The sequence below is a fragment of the Chiloscyllium punctatum genome, chromosome 13 (genome assembly GCF_047496795.1).
Source record: "Chiloscyllium punctatum isolate Juve2018m chromosome 13, sChiPun1.3, whole genome shotgun sequence".
In the NCBI taxonomy this organism is placed as follows: Eukaryota; Metazoa; Chordata; class Chondrichthyes; order Orectolobiformes; family Hemiscylliidae; genus Chiloscyllium; species Chiloscyllium punctatum.
The window spans coordinates 93,729,108-93,746,751 of record NC_092751.1 but is presented as its reverse complement, the minus strand read 5'-3'; the positions used below and the strand labels follow the sequence as shown (position 1 = coordinate 93,746,751).

The 17,644-nt window shown below is 41.4% G+C and overlaps 1 protein-coding gene across 4 annotated transcripts in view; it reads left to right on the top strand.

Moving 5' to 3' along the window:
• The first annotated feature begins 664 nt into the window (after positions 1 to 664).
• Positions 665 to 17,644, top strand: part of adka (adenosine kinase a) — a 283,424-nt gene continuing 266,444 nt past the window's right edge. Inside the window, exon 1 of one of the 4 annotated variants that reach the window (XM_072583275.1) lies at positions 665 to 885. In XM_072583275.1, coding sequence (XP_072439376.1) covers positions 827 to 885 — 59 coding nt within the window. In that variant the 5' untranslated portion in view covers positions 665 to 826. The remainder of the gene's footprint in view (positions 886 to 17,644) is intronic. The other 3 variants (XM_072583276.1, XM_072583272.1, XM_072583273.1) reach the window with 3 other exon arrangements.

Genomic DNA, 17,644 nt, shown 5'->3' with positions numbered 1-17,644 from the left:
TCAGAATTATTACAGGCCATTCAGCTGATTGTTGCGTTGGTGCTCCAAACGACTTTGTGACTCTATGACTTGTAATATCTATGGATTTTCTTTGTTTGCATCATTTCATAAAATAAATAACAAGTTGTTAACAGTCCTGTGATATTTTTCTTTCTGACTTGCTCACATATAATACCTGAAAACTGCTGCAGAATAATTCTGGAAATTTGACAAACCTACGTTTCACTCGCTACTTTACAGCCTGTCATTGCTTGCGGCTGGCGAGTGCTTCTAGACTGCGTAAAATATTCAACAACATATTTCATATCATGAACTTGAATGGTCAATTTCACCAGCATTATCGGCTGCATCTATTTACAGCTTGGGCTTCCCCACGTGATGATCTGCCTACTCCGCATGCGCATTGCCATACTTGGTCTACCCTTCTCGTTTCTCCGAGGCACTTCCTCTGAGCGTCCACATCCTTTCCCCTGTTCCGCGCATCGACGTCCCTCCGCTCCGCCCCGCCCCCTCACTCACCATTCGACGCAGCACCCGCACCACTTTCCACGCGCCGCCTCTCCGCTGTCGTTCCTATCCTCATTTGCATGTTACCAGTCCGGTCCCGCCCCTCTCCCGTGAGACCCAACCCCAACCAGATCACAGTTTTCGCTCCGCCCCCCCAGCCCCGCTCTTTTCCCCATCTCGCCCCTCCCCACGCTCTTTCCCCAGCCGCACGTTTTGACTCTTGCAGAGACGACCTGTCCCTTGTCTTCATCCCGCGCTTGTCACCCCTTCCTCGCGCGACTCTGTTCCACTACTAGCGCGTGGCGTGACTTGAGAAGCAATGGCAACGGACGGGCCTCAACCGGCGAAAAAAATCAAGCTGCAGCACAATTCCCTCAGGTAAATAGGAACGCCCAGCCATGAAAAGAAAGTGCCTGATCTTTCGATTAATGTTTAAATGGTGACTGTTGATGATTTGAACCCGTACTCCCCCCCCCCCCCCCCCCCCCACCGATCGCGTGTTCAAAGATTTTCTTCATTCATTGTCAGAAAAGAAAGTCGATCAGAAGTCAAGCCTTTCGCATAACGAACACGAAACGTTTGAAATAGGTGTCTACCACACTGTGCTTTTGCAGATATTTTAAGGCAGCAGGTTGCGCTTCAAAGTTGTGCTTTAGTCCGATTTGTACACGTAACCGTTTCCTTTTGAAAAAGGCGATCTGCTTTTGTGGTGGTTTAAGTTGTTGCTGAGATTTTTGGTGGATTCTGTTTGTACTTGTGCTCATTATTGGAAACCTAACCACGTTGGTCAGACTCCTTACTGTTGGACTTTTACTTTGTCTTCCCTTGCTGTGCTCAAGGTCACAAAGCAGTCCAAGCCACCTTTCACGTTGGGGAAAAAAATGCTTCAAATACTACGAAAGACACTGACTTTGAAGCATTTTTTTTTAAAAAAAGTGGTTTCAATGCACTTTTCGTGTGTCAAAATTGCAGCTCATGAAACTCCACACTCACTGAATTGTAATTAATAACTCAGCTCCCCCACCGCCCTGGCTAGTACTAACTATCCTTGGACAAAATAGACTTGGACAGCCTTCCAATGCAAGCGCAGTCAAGTGCCTGCGGCTCTTGTCCTCATTGCTTGTTCCACAACCGCGATTATCGCTTGCTCGATCTCAACGTCCGTGTCCTGTTTCACAAAAGTCAATTTTCATCCGGATTTGCGATTTGCCCCACTAGACTATTCCTTTAATTTCGTGAAGACCACGAACTTATTTATTAAGCGCATCGCGGTTTGCTGACTTGTGATCTTTCTATTCTGTTTGCTTTTGATTTCATTTAGAAACTATGCTTTGTCTATTTCAGCTTCAGTGTTTAACATCACAGAATATGAAGGAAAATTAGATTTTTATTTATGGTAACTAACATTTATCATTTTTTATTCATGGGTGGGATGGTCTGGGGAATTAGCTGGTTCACAAATCTGAGGAGTTTCATCATAAACCGAGGTAACAATTTGTCACAATGAAACTATCTACATAATCCTATAGGAAATGCAAATTCTTAACGGTAACTTAGTTTCAGTCTTCCGTCTTTTTTTTATTCAATTTGCTCAATGTTAACTAAAATTGACACAAGTTGTCTTTTTAAATCTGATGATTGTAAACATTATTTAATCACAAAGATTTTTCTCCATATTTTTTGTTTCCTCATTTTTGTGTTTTTTCTCCCTTTATTATTTCTTGGGATGTGGGCCTTGCTGGCAAGGCTGTCAATTAATGCCCATCCCTAATTTCCTGTGAACTGAGGCTGTTTGAAAGGGCAGTTAAGAATCAGCAATGCTGTTGAGAGTCAAATATAGGCACTTGACTTCTACCTCACATGGTGGCAAAGCATTAGCCTAGGCTTCTGGGTTACTTGTCTAGTGGTAATAATACTCTGCCACCATTCTTCTTCATGATTTTTGTCAAAAATATTAGTGTTGATGTGGCACTGAAATTATATAGTCCTCTCATTTGACAATTTCCTGAGTGCTGTGTTCTGTTTGTTTACTCAAGGTGCAAGTGATAGATTAAAGCCCTGGAGGTTGAGTTGTTGTGAAACTTGACATTTTCAGTCTTGTAGTAAGACAGTTGGTACTATGGCTATGAGTTATGAAATTATATAGAAAGATATCGAGTGTAACCTCATGGTAGCTCAGAAATTGCAGTGAGGGGAATAGACTAAAGTGGTGCTGGAAAAGCACAGTAGTTCAGGCAGCATCCGAGGAGCAGTAAAATCGACGTTTTGGGCAAAAGCCCTTCACCAGGATTACAGGCAGAGAGCCTGAAGGGTGGAGAGTGAGGGGAATAGACTTGTCTGCAGTGTTGTGTCGGTGAAGACATTGAAAGACTTAAGACTGTTGATATTTTGCCAAGGTTTTCCAAAATGATTGGGCTACATTGGGTCAAGTTTGTACTTGTGCTGTGATTTCTGCTGGTCTAGTGGCGACTAAGGCTTAAAAGCAAAATACTCTGTTGAATGCTGGAATTCTGAAAGATAAGCACAGAAAATTGCTGTTTTGAAGAAGGGTCATTATTATAATCTCAAAATATGAACTCTGTTTCTGTGTCCACAGATGTACAGCCAAAGCCCCATTTTTACACAATGCAGCAATCCTTGATTGTTAAAAAGATCCTTTTCCAATTTAGTTCACAGCCAAAAAAAACAGAAAATTAAATAGACATGGTCCTTACACTATAATGGAATTTAAACTCAAATCCAAATTTTTGTCCATACTATTAATTTCTAATAATGTGGTTTCACATTATAACGTATGTTGTAATCAGCTTGTGTCAATGGGAATACAGTGGATATGCTTACAACAGTACAGAATCAGTATAAAAATGCCTTTTAAAAGAGATGCTCCATTAGCATATTTATTGAATTACATTAAATTTGCCTAGATACGAAAACAAATTTAATTGCCTGGATTTTTCTGCAGTAATTCAGCATTTGTCATTGTTACTGCACTGAAATAGACAGCAACTTGACGTGTACATTAAGGCAGAAATCCAAAAGTTGCTTTCAATGGTTTTACTGTTAGTGGGTGTGTTTGTGATCGTGGAAATCAATTGAACTGAAAAACTCTTCTACCTTTGTACTCTATTGAAACCCATTTAAAAACTTACACTTGGGGGAAAAAAAATGACGTGTTTTGCTAATCAGCCTGTTTGGAGATGGAGTAGGTCAGACTTGAACCACAGCCTCCTGGTGCAGGGGTAGGGACACTACCACTGTACTATAAGAGGTGAATGAGGTGGAGGTGGGTTTTGGAAGAGTACTTGCTTCGTAATGACTGCTAAATGTCCTCAACAGCATTGAAAAACTAATGATGTCAACAAATAAACTTTTAGATTGAATTTGGCACTAGATTTAAAGTAGATCAAAGAGAAGGTTCAACATTTAGATTACTCAGTGTGGAAACTGGCCCTTTGGCCCAACAAGTCCATCCCAACTCTCCGAAGAGCAACCCACCCAGACCCATTCCCCTACACCTAACACTATGAGCAATTTAGCATGGCTAATTCACCTATCCTGCACATCTTTGGACTGTGGGAGGAAACTGGAGCACCTGGAGGAAACCCACGCAGGCACAGGGAGAATGTGCAAACTCCACACAGGCAGGTTTGCAGCCAGTTTTCTTTGAAGTTAGCAGCTTTACTTTGCTGACCACAAAATTTGGTTCATAATTGTTAGGTTATATTGTAATTTTGCAAAGGTATTGATGTTAACTGGCATGTTGGCAAAATGTTGAAATTAAGGCTGAATCCTTGTAGAAAAATGTCGAGGATTTCCACCCTGTCTCTGTAACAAGCTGTAATTGGCAGTAAATGTTTATAGAAAACTGGATAAAATTGACATAAAGTAAAAAATGCTGGCAGTACATTGAAGGCATCTTTGTATCTCAAGTGAGAAGTAGATATCTTCAAGGTTGACTTTGTATCAGAAAGATTGACAGCTGACAACTTGACCAGTGTTGGTGTACCTGCTGTGTACTGTAATCAATTTTTGCAGCATATTGATTGTTATTTAATTATACTGCATATCTTGTTTCGTGTCTCTAGTTCTTATTCTCCATTATTTCTCCTGTGTCAGCTTTTAGGGACCCTTTTTTACTTTGATTCTCTGATTTGTATAAATGTAGAAGCTTCATCATTGAGCCTCATAATCTTTGGATTGGTTCCTGAGCAAATTGACAAAAGGCAAATCAAATTAGAGAGATGAATACTTGGCTGAAAGACTAGTGTGGTAAAACTGTGTTCTGGTTCATGAATCCCTGGCACCAGTACTGGGGCAAGTAGGATCTGTACTGCTTGGATTATCTGCACCTGAATCATGTGTGACAATGCTACTCTTGGACAAGGTTACATTCGCCCTGTTTTTTTTTCAGAGAGGTTGTAAAAGACACAGACTCCGAAAAGTCTAGGTAGAAGGGTTTTATGGCCAGTTTGATTAGAGCTAACATATAGTGCCACAGGCAAAATGCTCTCAAGTTTAAAAATACTTGTACAATGCAAGGAGAGTGGCCAGTTCTCCTACCTCGGTTTTGCTCTAGTTTGGTTTTTAGAAGTAGTGTTGTAAAAGCTGGTGGACCCAAAGAAGCAGGTCCATGCTGATCTCTATTTGCCTTCTCTCCTGTACAGCCCTGTGTTTGATTTTACCTTTTGTGCCAAGGGGTGTTTATGTGGATTGTTGCATGTATTTGGAACAGCATCATTACGTTGGGATGATGTGTTGGGTTTTCGGATAGGTTAAGTTGTTCAATATTGTCATCTTCTGTGTTTCATGTGGTAATCTTGCAAATAAACTCTGTTTTGTTTAAAATGAAGTGGTTTGACCAACTGCACCCCTCCTGGAATATTTGTGTTACACCTGCTCAAAACAACCAGCAAAGCCAGGGTCTGGCTACTTGATTGAAATAGTTTGAGGGAGTCTGGCTTGGTCTATAACAGATTGGGGGCTCTTTGCGGGATTTGTTCTATAGTTCCAATTTGAGGTTAGTGTTGTTGGACTGAAGGCAGTGAGTGGTAGGTGTTAGTGTCTTTTGTTCTGGGTGTTGAATTCAGTTGATTTTAAATAGTGCTTGTGATAGCAATGGCTCTTTCAGTAATGAATAGTTTTCTGGGGGTGGAAGAAGTGACCTTGGTTTTGCAAAAGATGATTAAGGTCAAGCCAGTGGAATTGGCAGACAAGTTGTGGTTGGAAAGGAGATGTAATTACAGCAATAGCTCAGCATTTAAATTTGCGAGAAATGCCATCAGAATCCTTTAGAGATGGCTAAAATTCAATTGAAACTGAAGCAACTTGAATTAAAGACAAAAGACAAGGAAAAGGCAAGAGAAATGAAATTGAACTGCGATTAAAAGCAGAGGAAAGAACAAGAATAAATTGCTTTAGCAGAAGAAAAATAAAGAAAGAAAGAAGAGAGAAAGATTAGATTCCCTACAGTATGGAAATGTCCCTTCGGCCCAACAAGTCCACAGCAACCCTCTGAAGAGCAACCCACCCAGTCCCATTCCCATACACTATATTTACTCCTGCCTCATGCACCTAATGCAATTTAGCATGGCCAATTCACCTGACCTGCACATTTTTGGATTGTGGGAGGAAATCCACACAGACACAAGGAGAAAGTGCAAACTCCACACAGTCACCCGAGGCTGGACTTGAATCTGGGTCCCTGGTGCTATGAGGCAGCAGTGCTAACCACTGGGCCACCATGCTGCCCTGAGGGGAAAGGAAGAAAGAAAAAAGAGCGAGTTTGAACTTCAGAAGTTGGCCCTTCGAGTAGGCTTTTAAGTAAGCTTAAAAGGATGGAGATGAAAGCTGAAGATAAGCTTGGTGAGGATGAGCAAGCCCATGGTAGCTGAAGATCTGGTGAGAAACTGTTTAAATATATTTAAGCATTGCCTCAATTTGATGAGGATATGGAAGCCTTTTTCATCTCATTTGAAAAGGTGGCTAAACAAATGCGGTGGTCAGTGACCATGTGGGTTTTGTTGATTGAAACAAAATGTGTAAGTGACGTGAATGCCTCACTAGCTTTACCATCAGAGGAGGTATCTGGGAATGTGATGAAGTGAAAAAAGCCATTTTAAGCACATATGAGCTTGTACCACAAGTCTACAGACAACGATTCAGGAATCGAAGGAGGGACTCTGGTCATGCCTACATTGAGTTTGAAAGGATCAAACAAAGTAATTTGGATAGGTTGACCAGGTATTACAAATAAAGCAAACCTATGATGCTCTTAGAGAAACAGTCATTTTAGAGGAGTTGAAAAATTTACTTCCTCAAAGCGTGAGAACCTGTGGAAGAGCAGCTAGTTAAAATGGCAAGATTAGCTGCTGAAATGACTCATAATTGAGCCATCAAGCAACGTTTGGGTCCAAAATCAATTTCAATCTGTGAGGGATAGAAATTTGAGAAAAAATAAATCCTCACGTGGAAAGGGAAAGGTAGATCTCAGTAAAGATCATAAGGATTACTTACCACAAGGTAAAAAGGAATCCCTTGAAGGGGAAAGAAGTGAAAAAGCTCCAGTGTTTTCACTGCAATAGAATAGGCCACATGAAATCAGTGTTGTTGGGATCGGAAAAGCGCTGGGAAGCCTGATGTTGGAAAATAGGATATGCCAGTGAATTTTGTTGAAGTGGTAATGGAAAGCCCATTGGAGGCGAGAATCTGCAAGTTGCTCAGAGGTTAGTTGAGGAGGAAATGCCAGATAATCTTAAACCGTATACCTGCAAAGGTAAAGTTTACTCTCATAGGCCAGGAGTAGCAGATAAACATGTTACAATATTAAGAGATGCAGGATCCTCTCAATCTGTGATGTTGAAAGATGAGGAGATGTGTATCTCCTGAAGGACGATTGCCAGAAAAGGTACTCGTAACAGGAATTCAATGAGACAAGAAGCGTTCAGTTACGTAAAGTGAGATTAGAGGGTCCAGTAAAGAATCATGGTTCGAGTACTGGACAAACTCGCAGCCCCAGGAACACAGTTTGTCCTTGCTAATGATATAGCTGATTCACATGTCAGGGTTTTCTGGTCAAAGTCAGTGGAAACTCAGGTGACTGAACTATTGCAAGACACATATCCTGGAAGTTTTTCTGACTGTGTGGTAACGATCACAAAGTCACCAGTTGAAACAGGAGAAATCAACGAGTACAGATAAAAAAGTTGAAGTGGAATTAGCAGGGACCCTGTTTGATGAAATAGTTGATACAAACCAAGAGCAGATAGATGACACAGCAGACATCTTTAGCTCAGATAAATTAACTGAGTTACAGGAGAAAGATGAAAATTTTAAATTAAATTAAACGAAAGGCATACACAGAAAGGGAATCTGAATGTATCCTTGAATGTTATTATCGTAAAAATGATGACTTAACAGGAAAATGGAGACCATCACACATTCAGGCAGAAGCGAAATGGACAGAGGTTCATCAAATTGTGTTGCCAGTGGGTTATCAAAAGGAGGTGTTGCAAATGGTGCAAGAGTTACCTCTCGGGGGTCATCAACGAGTGAGAAAAACTTAAGCAAAAACCATTTTTTACTCGCCTGGACTGCACAAGGATAGAGTTGAATTTTGCCAGATGTGTCAAACATGTCAGGTAATTTGAAAACCACAGGCAGTAATAAAACCCGCACCTTTAATATGTATTCTTGCATTTGAGGACGAGAGTCTTAATTGATTGCATAGGACCCCTACCTAAAACAAAAAGTGGGGATCCGTATTTGTTAGCAATGCATGTATCCACTAGATTTCCAGAGGCTGTTCCATTACGCAATATCACAACTAAAAGTTTTGGAGAGGCATTACTTGAATTTTCACTTGTTATGGACTACCAACAGTGATACAATCAGATAAAGGGTCAAACCTTGCATCAAAATTATTTAAGTAAGTTATGGATAGCTTAGGAATAAAACAATTCAAATTACTGCATACCCAGAGTCGCAGGGAGCGCTAGAAAGGTGCCATCAGACATTAAATAATGTGTTGAGTGCTTATAGTCGAGACTATCCAGATGATTGGGATAAGGGAATTTTGTTTGTACTTTTTGTGATCAGAGATGCATCAAATGACTCAACCAAATTCACTTCATTTGAATTCGTTTTTGGGCATGAAATGAGAGGACTGCTAATAATGACTAAGAAGAAATTGATAAGTCAGAATTCAGAGACCACAAATTTGGACTGTGTCAAATTTAGGGATTGATTAAATAGAGCTGGGGAGTTGGCTAGACAGCATTTAAAAGTATCACAGCATACAATGAAATGAGAAGCAGACAAGAAATCAAAAACTTGCCATTTTGCTATCAGTGTTACTTCCAGTGATTGTTGAACCTTTTAAAAGCAAAGTTTAATGGATGTTATCAAGTCCGAAAGGAAGGTGAGGGAGGTCAGCTGCCTGATATGGACTCCAGACAGAGGGAAATCTGAGTGTGTCATCTGATATGCTCAAGAGTTATTTTGACAGGTAAGGAAAGCCAAAGGAGACTGTTATTAGTTACAGCACAGAGGGAAGAACCAAGTTCCGAGAATTTTGAATTGGATGTTGTTCAAATTAATTTGGACAACGAGGAAGTTGTCAAAAATTGGGATAAAGTATTGAGTTACCTTCCAGAGGAGAATCAAAACGGCCTGAAAGAGTTCTTAGTATCGTATAGGGAGATACATGGAAATAAGCTGGGAAGCACTAACCTAATTATGCATGATGTCGATTTGGAGACACTGTTCTGATTAAGCAACATCCTTCTCGGCATAACCGTCTAATGTTGTCATAGGTTCAAAAGGAGATTGAATGCATGCTCCAAGATACAAAATTCTGAGGGGCATGGATAGGATAAATAGGCAAGGTCTTTTTCCGGGGGGGGGGGGGGGGTCCAGAACTCGAGGGCATAGGTTTAGGGTGAGAGGGGAAATATATAAAAGAGACCTACAGCACAGCTTTTTCACACTGAGGGTGGTACGTTTATGGAATGAGCTGCCAGAGGAAGTGGTGGATGCTGGTACAATTACATTTAAGAGGCATCTGGATGGATATATGAATAGGAAAGGTTTGGAAAGATATGGGCCGGATGCTGACAGGAGGGACTAAATTTGGTTGGGATATCTGGACGGGTTGGACTGAAGGGTCTGTTTCCATGCTGTACATCTCTTATGATTCTATGACACAATGCAAGTGAGTTTGTGACTGCAGCTCACCTATGTGATGGTACCTAACGGTTATGTGTGGACTATTGCAAAGTCAGCGCAGTTACAAAGACTGATACACATCCAATTCCATGTTTGGAAGACTATGTTGAAAAGGTGGGACAAGCAACTTTCATTTGTAAGTTAGACCTGCTTCGAGGTTACTGGCAGGAGCCTTTGTCAGAAAGAGTGAAGGCATTTTCGGCACCTTTGGTAATGCTGAATGGACTGTATCAGTTTAAAGTCATGCCATTTGGTATGAAAAATGCACCAGCTAGGTTTCAGAGACTAACCAATAAGGTCATTGCCGGATTACGCAACTGTGTGGTATATATTGATATCCTGGTGATCGTTAGTCACACATGCAAAGAACATTTGCAACTTCTATCAGACTTGTTCAATTGACTTGAGAAGACAGGCTTGGTGATAAACCTGACTAAAAGTGAATTTGCAGTGCTCGTCATCTTCCTGGGCCATGTTATTGAGCATGGACAATTGTCCCCACACAGTGCCAAAACTAAGGTAATTGGGAGTTTCCCATACTATCGGCAAAAAGAGCAGTGCTATGATTCCTGGGATTGAGTGGATTTTACTGAAAGTTCGTACCAAATTTTAACATTGTGGCTGCTCCACTCGGAGTTGCAAAAGGAAGGCAAGACATTTCAGTGGACAGCAGACTGTCAGAAGGCACTTGACAGCCTGAAAGCTGTGTTAACCATTGCGTAATTAAGTGAAGGTTAATACTGGAGCAAAGCCATTCAAGGCAGCTATTAATGCAAGTGATGTGGATGTTGATGCTGTGCTCTTAGAAGAAGATGACGAGAAGATTGAAAGACCTATCAGGTATTTCTCCAGGAACTTGAACATTCATCAGCAGAAATATTCAATGGTTGAGCTTGGTGTTGGTATTAGAACTTTTGATGTTTTATGTTACCACTGACATATCTGAGACAGTCATGTACATTGATCATAACCCATTGAAGTTTGTGGAGGAATTTAAGGGCAAAAATATTTAGATGGAGCTTGTTATTATAGTCATTCAATTTGAGAATAGTGCATGTGACAGGATGAGAAATCATGATTGCCGACTCATTGAACCTTGAATAGGAAATGGAGGTGTTCGGTGGCAAAAATAAAACCCACTCCCACACTTTGTTTCAGTCTGTGTTTGCATGATTATTCTCAATGTAGTGTATATGTGTTGGGTAGCATTCTAACAGTTTGAGGTTGAGGGGTTTTAAAATGAAGTCATTTTTGGATATTGATGGTTCATTTTTTTTAAGGGGGGGGGAAGGTGTGATGACGCTGCTTCTTTACAAGGTTGTGTTATCCCTGTTTTTTTTTCCCCAGAGAGGTCATAAAAGATAGAGTCCAAAAAATCTAAGTTGAAGGGTTTTAGGGCCAGTTTAATTAAAGATAACAGATACTGCCTCTGGCAAAAGGCTTTCAAGTGTTTTTAAAGAAAAACCCTTGTACAACGAAAGGGGAGTGGCCAGTTCTCCAACCTTAGTTTTTCTATGGTTTGGTTTGGATTTTAGCAGTAGCCTTGTAATAGCTGATGGACCCAACAAAGCAGGTCCATGCTGATTTCTCTCTTTTTAAGACTCTGTGTTTGATTTTACCTTATGAGCCATGGGGTGTTTGTGGGGATTATTGCAAGTATTTGGAACAGCATTGTGAAGTTGGGTGATGTGTTGGGTTTTCGGATAGGTTAAATTGTTCAGTATTCAGTTTCCTTTCGTGTTTCATTCAGTAATCTTGCAAATAAATTCTATTTTGTTTAAAACTAAGTGGTTTGACCAACTGCATCCTACCTGGAATATCCGCGTTACACCTGCTTAAAACAACTAGCAAAGTTAGGGTCTGGCTACTTTCTTGAAATGTTTTGAGGGGGTCTGGCTTGGTCCTTAGCAGCTGTACAGCTACAGTCCATGTGCTGTAGGTAGGCTCAGCATGCTGGAGCTGGTGTTCTTAACAACTACATAACTAAGGAAGTAACGTTCACCATAGTCTTAGCAGATTGTAGGCCAGCTCTCTCATTAGATAGGTTAAACAATCAGGTGAGATGAGAGGTTGAGAAGAAGAGTCCTTCTTGATAATCTCAACTGAGAATTGCAAGGGGATCAAGTTTTGAGATGATGTAGCAAATTAAAGCTTAGAGCAAAGGTCAAAGAGGAATGCAGTAGTGGTGCAGAATCATTTATCTGAAATACTCGGGACCAGCTGGTTTTTGGAATTCAGCATTTTTCGAATTTGAGAATAAGTGACAATTTGATAGTGAAATTTTAAAACATCTTAAAAGAGGAGCAGACTTGGGGTAAAATGGGCCTGGAGTCAGAATTGAGGCTGCTAGTGCTGGGCCATGCCTGACTTTGCACTCTGAGTGACACTCTTCGAGTGGGTGTCGACGTGGGTAAACGGTTTGCACGCCAAATAACCTTGTTCACAGAAAAACCTTCGGACTTTGGAGCTTTTCAGATTTCAGGATTTCTGATCAAGGTTGTCGACCTGAACGTAGGAAACAGGAGACTGTTTCAGGGATGGGAAGTGTAAAGGTAAGAATAACAATCAATTAAGATTTTACAACATAAGATAAAACTAAAGACTATATCTGAATTCTTGATTTGGATGCCGGTGTTACAAAGTTAAAAATCACCAGGTTATAGTCCAACATGTTTAATTGGAAGCACGCTAGCTTTTGGAGCGACGCTCCTTCATCAGGTGGTAGTGGAGGTCTCAATCCTAACACACAGAATTTATAGCAAAACTTTACAGTGTGATGTAACTGAAATTATACATTGTCTGTTAAGCCTTTCATCTGTTAGAATACCGTGATAGTTTCACTTCTTTCGTGTGTAAATCACAAAACCTTTTTTAAAAAAGGTGCATTCTCGGGTTAGCTGTTAACAATGGTGATAGCCCCCTGTGTTCTCTGTCTATGCCATGATGTTTAGATTGATTCTAATCTAAAAAGTGAGATAACAGAGTTTTACATGAATTCATGCAGTTTATCTGAATTCGTTATTGTAGCATTTGAAACAAATGGATGAATTGAGTGCGTGCATACTCAAAGTATAATCTGGTAGCATCTTGACCAGTGACTGACTTGAACCTTTAAGTTTTTTTTCAGCCCTGTACCTTGCAAGATTTTGGATTAATCATCAGGTGTCTCACTACTTAGAAGCCTTCAGAAATGAGTTAACGAGAGTTCCAGAGGAAGTACATTCTTGTTATGGCGAAAGGAAAGGCTGGCAGGTTTAGGGAATGCTGAATGACAGAAGAAATTGAGGGTCTGGTTAAGAAAAAGAAGGAAGTATATGTTCGGTATAGACAGATCGAGTGAATCCTTCGAAGAATATAAAGGAAGTAGGAGTATACTTAAGAGGGAAATCAGGAGGGCAAAAAGGGGTCATGAGACAGCTTTGGCAAATAGAGTTTAGGAGAATCCAAAGGGCTTTTACAAATACATGAAGGACAAAAGGGTAACTAGGGAGAGAATAGGGCCTCTCAAAGATCAGAAAGGCTGCCTTTGTGTGGAACCGCAGAAAATGAGGGAGATACTAAACGAGTATTTTGCATCAGTATTTACTATGGAAAAGGATATGGAAGATATAGAAAGTAGCAAAATAGATAGTGACACCTTGCAAAATGTCCATATTACAGAGGAGGAAGTGCTGGATGTCTTGAAATGCATAAAAGTGGATGAATTCCCAGGACCTGATCAGGTGTACCCTAGAACTTTGTGGAACTTAGGGAAGTGATTGCTGGGCCTCTTGCTGAAATATGTGTATCATCAATAGTCACAGGTGAGGTGCCGGAAGACTGGAAGTTGGCTAATGTGGTGCCACTGTTTAAGAAAGGTGATGAGGACAAGCCAGGGAACAAAAGACCAGTGAGCCTGATGTCGATGGTGGACAATTTGTCAGTGGTGAGGCACAGGATGTACATGCATTTGGAAAGACACGATCTGATTAGGGATAGTCAACATGGCTTTATGCATGGGAAATCATGCCTCACAAACTTGACTGAGTTTTTTGAGGAAGTAACAAAGAGAATTGATGAGGACAGAGCAGTAGATGTGATCTATATGGACTTCAGTAAGGCGTTCGACAAGGTTCCCCATGGGAGACTTGTGAGCAAGGTTATAGCTCATGGAATACAGGGAGAACTAACCATTTGGATACAGAACTGGCTCAAAGGTAGAAGACAGAGGGTGATGGTGCAGAGTTGTTTTCAGACTGAAGGCCTGTGACCACAATGATCGGAGCTCTGTCCACTGTTTTATATAAATGACTTAGATATGCGCAGAAGAGGTGCAGTTAGTAAGTTTGCAGATGACACCAAACTTGGAGGTGTAGTGGACAGCGAAGGAGGTTATCCTGGATTACAACGGGATCTTGATCAGATGGGCCATTGGGCTGAGAAGTGGCAGATGAGTTTAATTTAGATAAATGTGAGGTGTTGCATTTTGGGAAAGCAAATCTTAGCAGGACTTATACACTTAATGGTAAGGTCCTAGGGAGTGTTGCTGAACAAAGAGACCTTGGAGTGCAGGTTCATAGCTCCTTGAAAGTGGAGTCACGGGTAGATAGGATAGTGAAGAAGGCGTTTGGTATGCTTTCCTTTATTGGTCAGAGTATTGAGTACAGGAATTGGGAGGTCATGTTGTGGCTGTACAGGACATTGGTTAGGCCACTGTTGGAAAATTGTGTGCATTTCTGTAACTAAATTTCTGATACTCAAAGGATAGGAAAGAAAAAATAATAACTAATTTGTAGATGAGACTCCAGCAACAAGTCCAAACATCCAAAAGTAGAAGCCTATCTTCCTTTCGGGAAGATATTGTGAAACTTGAAAGGGTTTAGAAAAGATTTCCAAGGATGTAGCCAGGGCTGGAGGATTTGAGCTATGGCGAGAGGTTCAATCGGCTGGGGCTGTTTTCCCTGGAGTATTGGAGGCTGATGGGTGACCTTAGACGTTTATGGAATCATCAGGGGCATCAGTAGGATAAATAAACTCTGGGTGGAGGAGTCCAGTTCTAGAGGGCATCAGTTTACGGTGAGATGGTAAAGATATAAAAGAGACTGAACGGGGAACTTTTTCACTCAGAGGGTGGTATGTGTATGGAATGAGCTGCCAGAGGAAGTGGTAGAGGCTAGTACAATTGCAACATTTAAAAGGTGGCTGGATGGGCATATAAATAGGAAGGGTTTAGAGGGATATGGGCCAGGTGCTGGTAGGTGGGACTGGATTGGGTGTGAATATCTGGTCGGCGTGAACAAGTGGACCGAAGGGTCTGTTTTCGTGCTGTACATCTCTATGACTCTATCACTCTACTTAATGGCTTATTTTTGTTTACCTATTAATTTAGATAATCTCATGTTTCTTTCCAAACCCTAGTTAGCAACATCCAGAATTTCATGTATACCTACCCTAGTCTTTTGTGAATGACAGTAACAAGAATCCTCAAATCCTTAAAACCTGTAGAAAGTTTTTAACTGAATATCAATGCAATCCAGCTCCAGAATTAATTATTACGAACATTTCAAAACCATTTCCCACCCCTTTGATCCAAATCATAATGTCACAGTTTCAAAATGCATTTATCTCTAGCACAGATTGAAAAGAATACATGTGTTTTTAAAAAGAGGAGACAAGAACAACTTTGTTCAGAGAGATTTCAGACACATGAACCATTCACTAACTTGCAAAGTGGATTGTTTCGTAAAGTGCTCCAACATAGTCTTAAACACACAACAAAATTGTTATTCTTACCTTTTCCAATAGAATTCTAAACTGTTGTGGAAGTTCCAGTGTAATTCTTACTGAACATTTTCTGTTTCTGTGTTTGTATCCCTGGGCTTGTTTCCGGACTCATCATTAATTGGCTTCTACTTTTGGATGTTTGGACTTGTTGCTGGGGTCCCAGGTACAAATTAGTTATTGTTTTTTCTTTCCTATCTTTTGAGTATCAGAAATTTAGTTACTTTAAATTGGGTACCAAGAGTTCTCTATCACCTGTTGACGTATCTCAATTCCACTTAACATTACCTTTTAGTTACTTACTCCTATTATAGTTATTCTTCATGTTTAGTCCCTGCTCTAGGGTGATTCTGATTTCTGAAGCACAATGGTTCAGATCTCCCGATTGATGTGGGCCTACCTATCATTGAATAACTTTGATCTTACTGTCTTGATTTGAAAATACCTTACTGTTCCTTCAATGTCGTTGGGTCAAAAACCTGGAATACCCTCACTAAGGGCATTGTGCACCTACCTACAGCACATGGACTGTAGCAGTTGAAGAAGACAATTCACCACCACCTTCTCAAGAGCAGCTAGTGACAGACACTAAATGCTGGGCAGCCAGTGAGAATTACATTACAAGAATGAATTTTTAAAAATTAATTATGGAGGCATTACTACAGGATGTTTTGGATTGGGACTGAAATATTGAGTGTAGGTACAAATGGACGGTTGGTTCTATTTGTTTATGATAGGTTGTCCTTTTCTATCCTATTAAACCCAAGTTCAGAAAACCAGGATGGAGGAGTTTGGGTAGGGGAGAGAAATGATGAAGGTAAGTCACGTGTAGTGGTGTATGAGGTAAAAACAATGACTGCAGATGCTGGAAAGCAAATACTGGATTAGTGGTGCTGGAAGAGCACAGCAGTTCAGGCAGCATCCAATGAGCAGTGAAATCGACGTTTCAGGCAAAAGTCCTTCATCAGGAATAAAGGCAGTGAGCCTGAAGCATGGAGAGATAAGTTAGAGGAGGGTGGGGGTGGGGAGAGAGAAGCATAGAGTACAATGGGTGAGTGGGGGAGGAGATGAAGGTGATAGGTCAAGGAGGAGAGGGTGGAGTGGATAGGTGGAAAAGGAGATAGGCAGGTTTGACAAGTCCGGACAAGTCAAGGAGACAGTGCTGAGCTGGAAGATTGAAACTAGGATGAGGTGGGGGAAGGGGAAATGAGGAAACTGTTGAAGTCCACATTGATGCCCTGGGATTGAAGTGTTCCGAGGCAGAAGATGAGGCGTTCTTCCTCCAGGCGTCTGGTGGTGAGGGAGCGGCGGTGAAGGAGGCCCAGGACGTCCATGTCCTCGGCAGAGTGGGAGGGGGAGTTGAAATGTTGGGCCACGGGGCGGTTTGGTTGATTGGTGCGGGTGTCTCGGAGATGTTCCCTAAAGAGCTCTGCTAGGAAGTGCCCAGTCTCCCCAATGTAGAGGAGACCACATCGGGAGCAACGGATACAATAAATGATATTAGTGGATGTGCAAGTAAAACTTTGATGGATGTGGAAGGCTCCTTTAGGGCCTTGGATAGAGGTGAGGGAGGAGGTGTGGGCGCAGGTTTTACAGTTCCTGCGGTGGCAAGGGAAAGTGCCAGAATGGGAGGGTGGGTCGTAGGGGGGTGTGGACCTGACCAGGTAGTCGCGGAGGGAATCGTCTTTGCGGAAGGCGGAAAGGGGTGGGGAGGACACACCAGATGGCTTCCTTCTTTAGAGACCGCAATTTCCCTTCCCACGTGGTTAAAGATGCCCTCCAACGCATCTTGTCCACATCCCGCACCTCTGCCCTCAAACCCCACCCATCCAACCGTAACAAGGACAGAACGCCCCTGGTGCTCACCTTCCACCCTATAAACCTTCGCATAAACCAAATCATCCACCGACATTTCCGCCACCTCCAAAAAGACCCCACCACCAGGGATATAACAGTGAACCTGTCCATTTCTGGTTAGTTACAGAAATACCAAGTTGTTACAAGCAAACATTTCCAATGTATTGTTGTATTCCTGGCTCTGTGTGGAGTGGTGTCATCCGGAAACCAGCTCTGTGCAATTAAACTTTGTGAAATTTGGACAAGTCTTTTTGGCACGAGTAGAATCCTATTTTTTGAGGGGGTGGTGAAACGGCTG